The 10,362-nt window shown below is 38.1% G+C and overlaps 1 protein-coding gene across 1 annotated transcript; it reads left to right on the top strand.

Annotated features, from left to right (window-relative positions):
* The first annotated feature begins 1,262 nt into the window (after positions 1-1,262).
* LOC139852299 (uncharacterized) lies at positions 1,263-2,279 on the top strand. Its single transcript, XM_071841569.1, has one exon. It carries the CDS (start codon positions 1,263-1,265, stop codon positions 2,277-2,279), a length of 1,017 nt encoding a protein of 338 aa, XP_071697670.1.
* The last annotated feature ends 8,083 nt before the right edge of the window (positions 2,280-10,362 follow it).

The raw sequence follows: 10,362 nt of genomic DNA, 5'->3' as shown, positions 1-10,362 counted from the left end.
ATTTTAGCATTCATAACTTTGCACTATTATCATAGATAATGTAAATTATATTAAAAGTTATGCATCATTGCTCTTACACCAGAAGATTTTGAGGTGTTCATGCACCTTTCACAAAATCAATTGATGTATCAACAAAACTGATTAGAAAATCAGATTTGAATTAATAAAGTAGTATTGCCAATAGCAAATTAGGAGACTTCAAACACCATGTTTGGATAAATATAGCAGTTTGAAAAATAATCCCAGAATCAAAATTAAAGATGGACATCTAACTTCTATAAAAAAAAATAAACCCATCTATATGACAGCTCTCATAATTTTCAACAGCAAAAGGCTCAAAATGATCATACGTAGTTAAGGTAAATTTAAGGTGGTTATTACCATTTATGTATTGTATTAGAAGGACACGCTAATAATACAACTTAGTTGAATTGGTCATATATGTCAATCTTGTAGGTTAGTGTTAATTTTTAATAATTTTTTTTTTTTTTTTTGAAAACAGCGATTGGGATCATCCGAGGGGGACTAAACCACCCGTTGCGATCATCTCCCGTTTCGACTATGCCGATGCAGCGATAATAACCCCGCCCCCATCGCTGCCCAGGAGGAAACCTTGAAATCGATCCAAGGGCACGGCCAAGTAAACCTCCCCCCCCACCCCCCCCCCCCCCCCTCCAAACAATATGCGAAAGGAAACCTTGAACTCCTGACCTTCCCTAAAGGAGGCATGCCACCAACCGCTGAACCACATCACAACTTCATTAATATATATATATATATATATTTTTTAATAAATTATCAGATATATTTTTAGTTTTGAAGATTGCTAAACGTAACTACTACGTGTAAACATACTCCCTCTGTCTCAAATCTATTGTCTCCAGACAAAAAACACACAGTTTAAGAAAAAGTAACTGACACATGTATTTTCTGTTAACTTTGCAGTCTTACCCCCTACTTTTTACCCATCTTTTTATCTTACATGTATAAAGTAAGGGCATAAAAGAACTTTATCACATTATTGTTTTCCATTTATAGCAATTGACTTGAGACATCTCATATTGAAGCTGATTGGTTGATGAATCTGATGTACAGGGACTATTATTGCACATTTTCAGAAGTTTATATGTACAGGGGCTATTCTTGTATTTATGCTATAGTGTAAGGGCCTGTTCTGGTCAATTTTGTAATCACGTTTGTTAGAAGTTGGTTAGGGTTTGTTAGTGGCTGTTAGTTTAGATGGCTAGTATATATGTCGATGTATGTCTGTATCATTCATTCAATTTTTTGAGAATTCAATTGCAATTGCACAAATCTTGTTAATCTTCTCATGGTATCAGAGCAATTCTAAGATTAACGATCTACAATTGCAATTCTCTGTTTCCTTTTCAAGTAATTTTGCTTCCGCTTACATCAATTTCAAATGGATCCACAACAGCAACAACGACAACTTTTTCAAAATTCGTTGTATTTGCATCCTTCAGAAGCTATTTGGAGCTCAAAACTATCGATCATGGCGTAGATCAATGGAAATTGCTCTATCCACAAAGCGAAAGCTAGGGTTTGTCACTGGATCTGTAATTCGTCCAGTTAATGATCCTAATCAGACTGAATTTTGGGATACCTGTAACAATATGGTGATCAGCTGGATCATGAGCTCTGTTTCTGAATCCATAGTGAAATCTATCATGTTTGTTGATACTGCATCTGCTATCTGGAAGCAATTGGAGAAAATGTTTGCTTTAAGTAATGGTTCCAGAAAATATAAACTGCATGAAGATACATATTCTTGTGATCAAAATGGAATTTCTGTTAGTGAGAATTATACCAAAATGAAGTGTATTTGGGAAGAAATTGATTCGATGAGTGAACTGCCTAGGGTTACTAATGTTACTCCTGAGATTACTAATTTTCTGAATGCTTTGAAAAAGCAGAAGGAAGAAGAACATCTATTTCAGTTTCTTAATGGTTTAGATGAACAATTTTCTGCTTTGAGGAGTCAGATGTTGCTAATGAGTCCATTACCTGGTGTTGAGGTGTCTTGTTCAATGTTGCAGCAAGAAGAATCTCAAAGAGAGATGTTTACATATGTTCAAAATCAAGATATGACTGCTTTGTATAGCAAATCAGCCACTAGTGATGATAAATGTACCTTTTGTGGTCATAAGTGGCATTCACCAGACAAGTGTTGGGAGAAAATTGGCTATCCTCCTTGGCATTATAAGGGAAGATTGAATGCTAAAAGGTCACACTCAAGTCAAGAAGTGTGTGAACTATAATGTTGTCAAGAAGACTGCAGCCATTGTTCAAGGAAATAATATTGTGTTCACTATTGAACAATTTGAGCAGTTGTTGAAATTTTTACCTAACATGGCACAAAATGATGCTAATGGTCAAGTTGCTAAGTCTGATGATGAGCTTGATAATCATTTTGCTGCAGGTATTCTCTTTAAACATAATTCTGTTAATCAATGGATTCTTGATACAGGGGCAACAGATCACATGACTTTAGATATTAATGGCCTAAGTGATCTAAAGTCATTAGTTGTTAAACCTTATATAAGATTACCAAATGGTAATACTTCTGTTATCTCTCATATTAGACAAGTGAAATTAAAGAAGCACATGATGTTAAAAGAAGTTTTGTAGTACCTTCCTTTAAGCTAAATCTCCTATCTGTGTCAAAACTAACAAGAGACAGTCAATGTATAGTTATTTTCTATTATTTGTTCTGTTTGATTCAGGACTTGAAAACACAGAAGGTGATAGGACTGGGTGAAAGGAAAGCTGATCTATACTACTTGGTGAATGTTCCAATGGATCAAGTTGATAAAAGGCTGGTGAAACTCATTTCTGCTTATGGTAAAGATTCTTGTTAGTTTTCAATAAAGGAAGGGTATTGTGCTAATTCATCTAAGCTTGTAATTCTTACAGTTTGTGGCATCATAGGCTAGGGAATGTATCTGATTCTAAAATGAAATACATTCCATCTGTTTGTGGTTCTAAATTGGTTTCAGATAATTGTAGCCACCCGACAAAATCGTCATTGACGGCGTCGTCTACTTAGGTCCCGTTACGTGGTCATAAGTCTTTAAAACAACATTTGACCAAAAGATATGTCGCATTCATTTCAAATGTAAAGATTGTTCAAAGTTTACGAGAATAGTTCCACCACAAGTTACGTTACAAAGTTATAAGTACAAATGAAACTTATGCGACACAATTTAAAAGTAGCCAAAAGACGCTCCATGTATGCATATATATACTCGACATCCAATGCAAGTATCAAAATAATGAGCGGAAGCATATAACATGTATCGTTCAAGGACCTGAGAAAAACATAGAAATCTGTCAACGAAAACGTTGGTGAAATCATAGGTTTAAGTAAGTAAGTACAAGTGAACCACAAGATTTGCAACAATGAGATAATAGTAATACATTCCAAAAGTTTGTTTCACGAGCACCCAATTATCAATGCTTAACATTCCTTCCATAGAACCCCATCACAATAGTGTTAGAACATACACTGTTTCTCGAAAATACATTTCATTCGTAAACGGTAGCGAACCGTTTGAATGAGGGTTTGTCAAACCCATATGGCCATATAACATAAGTTCTCGCTTACACCCGGCAAGTGTAACTAATGATAATCGAATTGAGGATTTTTGTTCAAACTCGTATGTAGAATGTTTGTTTTTCTGTACTTGTGTTCACTTAGTAAAAAGAAACGTTTATGTTTTCTCATCCCAAATGTAAGTGCAAAAGAGTAAAAGTGGGACTATGATCTCACCTTGAGTGCACGAGTAGTAAAGTACTTCAACAAGTAAACGTGTGCAAAGAACAATGCTAGTCTTGACCTAAACAAATAGGTTGTATCAATAACGATAGTCACGATTGGTCAAAGATGTTCAATTAGTCCTATGGCTCGTTAAGACTCGATCATAATAGCATGTGAATCAAATTGTCATGTTTCATGCAAGGTACAAGTATAAAAGCATGTTAGAACGATTGCACAAACAATTGGTTAAGTTTGATTAAAAGTCAACTTGGTCGGGTCAAAGTCAACGAAAAAGTCAACACGTTCGGGTCGGGTCCCGAACTATTTTCCTGAGGTTTTTAATCATATATGAGCATGTTAGAACAAGTTACATGTGAATCGGAGGTCCATAGCATAGCAAACATTTTTCGTAAAATGACCAACGAAGACAGAAGCTGCCAGTGTATCTGGACGGCGTCCAGATTGTCTGGACGGCATCCAGCTTTGAAGGCTGGGACGGCGTCCAAATAGCTGGACGGTTTCCAGCTTTGAAATCTGGGACGGCGTCCAAGTGTCTGGACGGCGTCCAGATTGGTATTCCAGTCTGATGCAGTAAGCTTCTAAGTACACGAACCAAAAACCAAATAAACACAATTTATGATCCGCAAACAATCAAGTCAAGTATTTTATACCGTTGGGAAGGTAATTTGACGAGGAAGACAACTAAACACATTTCACCAATCAATCTACCTATTATAACAACCAAAACCGCATCTAATGCTCAACATTAATCGCATACAAGTTCATAAATGCAATTCAATGATTCGGGCAACCAATTTACATGAATGATATTCCATTTCGAAGGTAATCAAGCATACGATCCAACTAAACACTTACCAACAATAATCCATGGCATTCAATGCATCAAAAGTCCATTTCAAGTTCATCAAACCCTAACCCAAATTCACCAAAATCATAAATCAAGTTCATGAACTTTTCTAAAGCAACCTACACATCAAATTGAAGCTAGTGATACTAGGAACACAATTAGAACATGAATTTTTAACATCTAACAACATATGATCATCCAAAATTCAAGAACAACACACCAAAATTCAAGTTCATGCTAGTTACACTAAAACAACGAGATCGAGCATATAAATCATATAATCATGTTAGACTTGAGCCATAGACACTAATTAACACTTTTATAAGTTAAAAACATAAAGAACACAAAATCTAGTGATTTTAGGAAGTTACTCAAATGTAATGAAATCGGTATGGAATCGAAGAGGAAGATGCAAGGATCACGAATTTGTAATTTGTTTTGTTGCTAGCTTCCTAATCCGAATTTAGATGATGAATTCTTATTGGTGTTCTTGAGAGAAAAAGAGAGTAGAAGAAAGATGGAGGTGTTGAAATGAGAGGAGGAGGTTGAAGGTTTGACTAGTTGACCTAGTCAAATCTTTGGCCTCTTGGCAAGTTTAGTCCCTCTAATTTGAATCGGGTGCGTGAATTACCTAAACGAGATAATTTAAAACGCGTATCAACGGGAGATGTTATAAACATATAACGGAGTTTAAATTAGTATAACGGAAAAGTAAATGGAAAAAGGCGGGATGTTACATTACCTACTCCTTAAAAGAAATTTCGTCTCGAAATTTAAGTAGGCGTAGTAGTCGTTGTTTCTTCCTCGAGATCTTGCGTTTCCGAATTCACGAATATATGAGGATACTTCCTTTGCATTTGATCTTGTCTTTCCCAAGTAAACTCGGGTCCCCTTTTGGCGTTCCAACGGACTTTAACAATCGGGATTCGGCTTTGTTTCAATGTCTTGACGGAGGTGTCCACAATTTCAATCGGTTCCTCCACAAAATGAAGTTTGTCATCAATAGTAAGTTCCTCGAAAGGGATGACGATATCGGGTTCGGCAAGACACTTTTTCAAGTTAGATACATGGAAGGTAGGATGAACGGAACTCAGTTGAGGCGGAAGATCTAAACGATAAGCAACGGTTCCAACACGCTCCAAGATTTGGAAAGGACCAATATACCGCGGATTTAGCTTCCCGCGTTTCCCAAAGCGGATTACACCTTTCCAAGGTGCGACTTTTAACATTACTCGGTCACCGATTTGAAATTCAAGGTCGTTGCGTCGTTTGTCGGTATAACTCTTTTGACGACTCTGGGCCGTCCTAAGCCTATCTCGGATTTGAACGATCTTCTCGGTTGTTTCATGAATAAGTTCGGGACCGGTGATTTGTTTGTCGCCTACTTCGGCCCAACAAAGAGGAGAACGACATTTTCGGCCATATAATGCTTCGAATGGTGCGGCGTTAATACTCGCGTGATAACTATTGTTGTAGGAGAATTCGGCGAGAGGCAAGTGCGTATCCCAAGCTTTTCCAAAGTCGACAACGCAAGCTCGTAGCATATCTTCCAAGGTTTGAATTGTGCGTTCGCTTTGTCCGTCGGTTTGTGGATGATATGCGGTGCTCATGTCTAAACGCGTTCCCAATGCTTCTTGCAAAGTACGCCAAAATCTAGAAACAAAACGGCCATCTCGGTCGGAGATAATCGATAAGGGTACATCGTGTCGGGCTACGATTTCTTTGATGTAGAGTTGTGCGAGTTTCTCCATGTTGTCGGTTTCTTTCATGGCTAGGAATTGCGCGGATTTGGTGAGTCGGTCAACAATGACCCAAATAGTATCATAACCGCCAACCGTCTTTGGTAGTTTGGTGATAAAATCCATCGTTATCCTTTCCCATTTCCATTGCGGGATTTCGGGTTGTTGAAGTAGTCCGGACGGTCTTTGATGTTCGGCTTTGACTTTGGAGCAAGTTAGGCACTTTCCAACATAAGTAGCGACGTCCCTTTTAATGTTCGGCCACCAATATTGTTCTTTGAGGTCGTGGTACATCTTATTGGCACCGGGGTGAATCGAGTATCGTGACTTATGGGCTTCATCTAAAATAAGGCTTCGTAGGTCCCCATAACTAGGCACCCAAATCCTTCCGGCGTAATATCGGAGTCCGGTCTCCCTAATTTCGAATCGAGAGACGAGAATATTCAAGAGCTCGCGTGAAAGGTTTTCATCCTTGAGAGCCTCATCTTGGGCTACCCGAATTTGGCTATTAAGGTTTGTGTGGATGGTGATGTTTAAGGCTCGGACACGAAGAGGCGCCGCTCTTTCTTTTCAACTTAAGGCATCGGCTACTACATTTGCCTTCCCGGGATGGTAACGAAGCTCGCAATCGTAATCGTTTAAGGTTTCAATCCACCTTCGTTGTCTCATGTTTAGTTGCTTTTGATCGAAAATGTGTTGGAGACTTTTGTGGTCGGTAAAGATAGTACTCTTGGTTCCATAAAGATAGTGTCTCCACATTTTAAGTGCAAAGACAACGGCTCCGAGTTCGAGATCATGCGTCGTGTAGTTTCGTTCATGAATTTTGAGTTGTCGAGAGGCATAAGCAATGACTTTCTTCCGTTGCATCAATACACACCCAAAACCATGTTTCGAGGCATCGCAATATACAACAAAATCATCATTGCCTTCGGGAAGTGACAAGATAGGAGCGGTGGTTAGCTTTGTCTTCAAGATTTGAAACGCGAATTCTTGCTCGGTCGCCCAAATGAATTTCTTTCCCTTGTGAGTTAATGCGGTTAGAGGACGTGCAACCAAAGAGAAGTTTTCGATGAATCTACGATAGTACCCGGCGAGACCCAAGAATTGACGAATGTGAGTAGGAGTAGTAGGAGTCTCCCATTTACTAATGGCTTCGATTTTCGTGGGATCGACTTTAATACCTTGATCACTTACAACATGACCAAGAAATTAAACTTCCTTCAACCAAAATTCACACTTGGAGAATTTGGCATAAAGTCGTTCTTGTCTCAAGAGTTCAAGCACAAGTCGAAGATGTTTTTCGTGCTCTTCTTCATTTTTAGAATAGATCAATATGTCATCGATGAACACAATAACGAATTTATCGAGATACGGTTTGCACACGCGGTTCATAAGATCCATGAACACCGCCGGTGTGTTAGTGAGACCAAATGGCATGACAAGGAATTCATAACTACCATAACGAGTTCGGAAAGCGGTTTTGGAGACATCTTCCCCCTTAACCCTCAATTGATGATAACCCGAGCGGAGATCGATTTTCGAATATACACAAGACCCTTGTAGTTGATCAAAGAGGTCATCGATGCGAGGAAGAGGATATCGGTTCTTTACTGTCAATTTGTTTAGTTCACGATAGTCAATGCACATTCGTAGGGATCCGTCTTTCTTTTTAACAAATAAAATCGGAGCGCCCCAAGGTGAATGGCTAGGTTGGATAAAACCACGATCAAGTAGTTCTTGGATTTGACTTTGCAATTCTTGCATTTCGGATGGAGCGAGTCTATATGGTGCACGTGCTATGGGTGCGGCTCCCGGAATAAGATCGATTTGGAATTCAACCGGTCGATGAGGTGGAAGACCCGGCAATTCATCGGGAAATACATCGGAATAGTCACTAACAATTGGCACATCATCGATGTGCTTCTCATCGGACTCGACTTTCTTAACGTGAGCAAGGATCGCAAAACAACCCTTACGGAGTAGTTTTCTAACTTTAATACACAAAACGAGATTGAGTTGTAGCGACCCGACCAAATCATGTTTGACGGCGCCGACTACTTCGGTCCCGTTGCGTGGTCATAAGTCTTTATTATGACTTTTGACCAAAATATGTCGCATTTATTTTATAAGAAAAAGGATGTTTCAAGTTTACAAATGTAGTTCGAAAGACTAGTTACATTACAATGTTTAACGTACGAATGAAACCTATGCGACACAATTTAAAGTAGTCAAAAGACGCTCCATCTATGCATATATACTCGACATCCAAGCAAGTATCAAAAAGAGTGCGGAAGCATGTATCAAGTAGCTTTCAAGGACCTGAGAAAACATATAGAAAACTGTCAACGAAAACGTTGGTGAAATCATAGGTGTTTTAGTAAACGTTGCATTTGAACCACAAGATTTAATATAATATGATTATCTAAATCATTTGCATTCCAAAGTTGTTATTTGTTTCGCGGGCACCCAATTATCAAACTTAACTGTTTTGCACCCTTCGCGTAGTGTTAGAACATACACTAGACCCGAAAATATATTTCATCCGCTAACGGTAGCGAACCGTCCGAATGAGGCTCGTCAAGCCCATGTGATCACATAATATAAGTTCACGTTTACACCCTGCAAGTGTAACTAATGATAATTGAATTGAGGCTTTTTGTTCAAACCCGTACGTGGAATGTTCGTTTTCGTACTTGTGTTTAAAGTGTAAAAGTATGATACGTATATGTTTCTCATCCCATAGTTTAAAGCATAAAAGTTGTTTGAAGGATGGGACTATGATCTCACCTTGAGTGCACGTATGAAAAGTACTTCACAAAGTAACGTGTGCGAAGGATAGTGCTAGTCTTGACCTAAACCAATAGGTCGTATCAATAACGGTAAACACGATAGGTCAAAGATGTTTAATTAGTCCTATGGCTCGTTACCACTCGATTATGTAGCATGTGAATCAAATTGTCAAGTTTCATGCAAGATACAAGTACAGAAATAAGTTAGGAAGGTTGCATAATCATTTGGTTAAGTTTGACAAAAAGTCAAACTTTGGTCGGTCAAAGTCAAAGAAAGTCAACACATTCGGGTCGGGTCCCGAACTATTTTTCTGAGGTTTTTATTCATATATAAGCATGTTAGAATAAGTCTCATGTGAATCGGAGGTCCATAGTGTGCCAAACATTTTTCGTATTTTGACCAAAGAGGTCAGAAACTGGACACGGCTTAGGCCGCGCCGCGGCCCCAAATTGTCGCGCCGCGACAATACACGGGAACTGGTACCTGGTCAGTCTCAAATGTCCAAGTCTCAATTCCAAACACTTTCAAGCATAACTCGCAAATCGCTAATACTTAGAACTCGTATCTTATATCGTTAGAAAGGTAATTTGACAAAGAACACAACTAAATACATTTCACCAACCAAAAATGTTATTTGTAACAATCAGCTTTCCAAAGTAAATGATCAATTAATGCACACATTTAATACACAAATTTGATAAGTGCACATTTATGATTCGGGCATTTAATGCATACATATAACATGCCGTTTTGTAGGTAATCGAGCATACAATACAACTAACTACTTACTAACTACAATTCATGTCATTCAATGCATCAAATATTCATTTCAAGCTTATCAAACCCTAACCCGAATTCACCAAAATCACTAATCAAGTTTATGGAGTTTTCTCAAGCAACCTACACATCAATTTGAAGCTAGTGATACTAGGAACACATTTAATACATGCATTTATAACATTTAACAACATTCAAACAACCAAATCGCCAAATCAAACACACCAAAGTTCATACTCAAGCTAGTTACTTCAAATAACGAAATCGAGCATATAAATCATATATTCATGTTAGACTTGAGCCATAGACACTAATTAACAACTTTATAAGTTCAAAAATATCAAGAACACAAAATCTAGTGATTTTAGAAAGTTACCCAAACTTGATGAAGTCGGTATGGAATCGAAGAG

Source organism: Rutidosis leptorrhynchoides, chromosome 6 (genome assembly GCF_046630445.1).
Source record: "Rutidosis leptorrhynchoides isolate AG116_Rl617_1_P2 chromosome 6, CSIRO_AGI_Rlap_v1, whole genome shotgun sequence".
Classification (NCBI taxonomy): Eukaryota; Viridiplantae; Streptophyta; class Magnoliopsida; order Asterales; family Asteraceae; genus Rutidosis; species Rutidosis leptorrhynchoides.
Note: the sequence above shows the minus strand (reverse complement) of the source record. Positions and strands in the feature narration are given on the sequence as shown.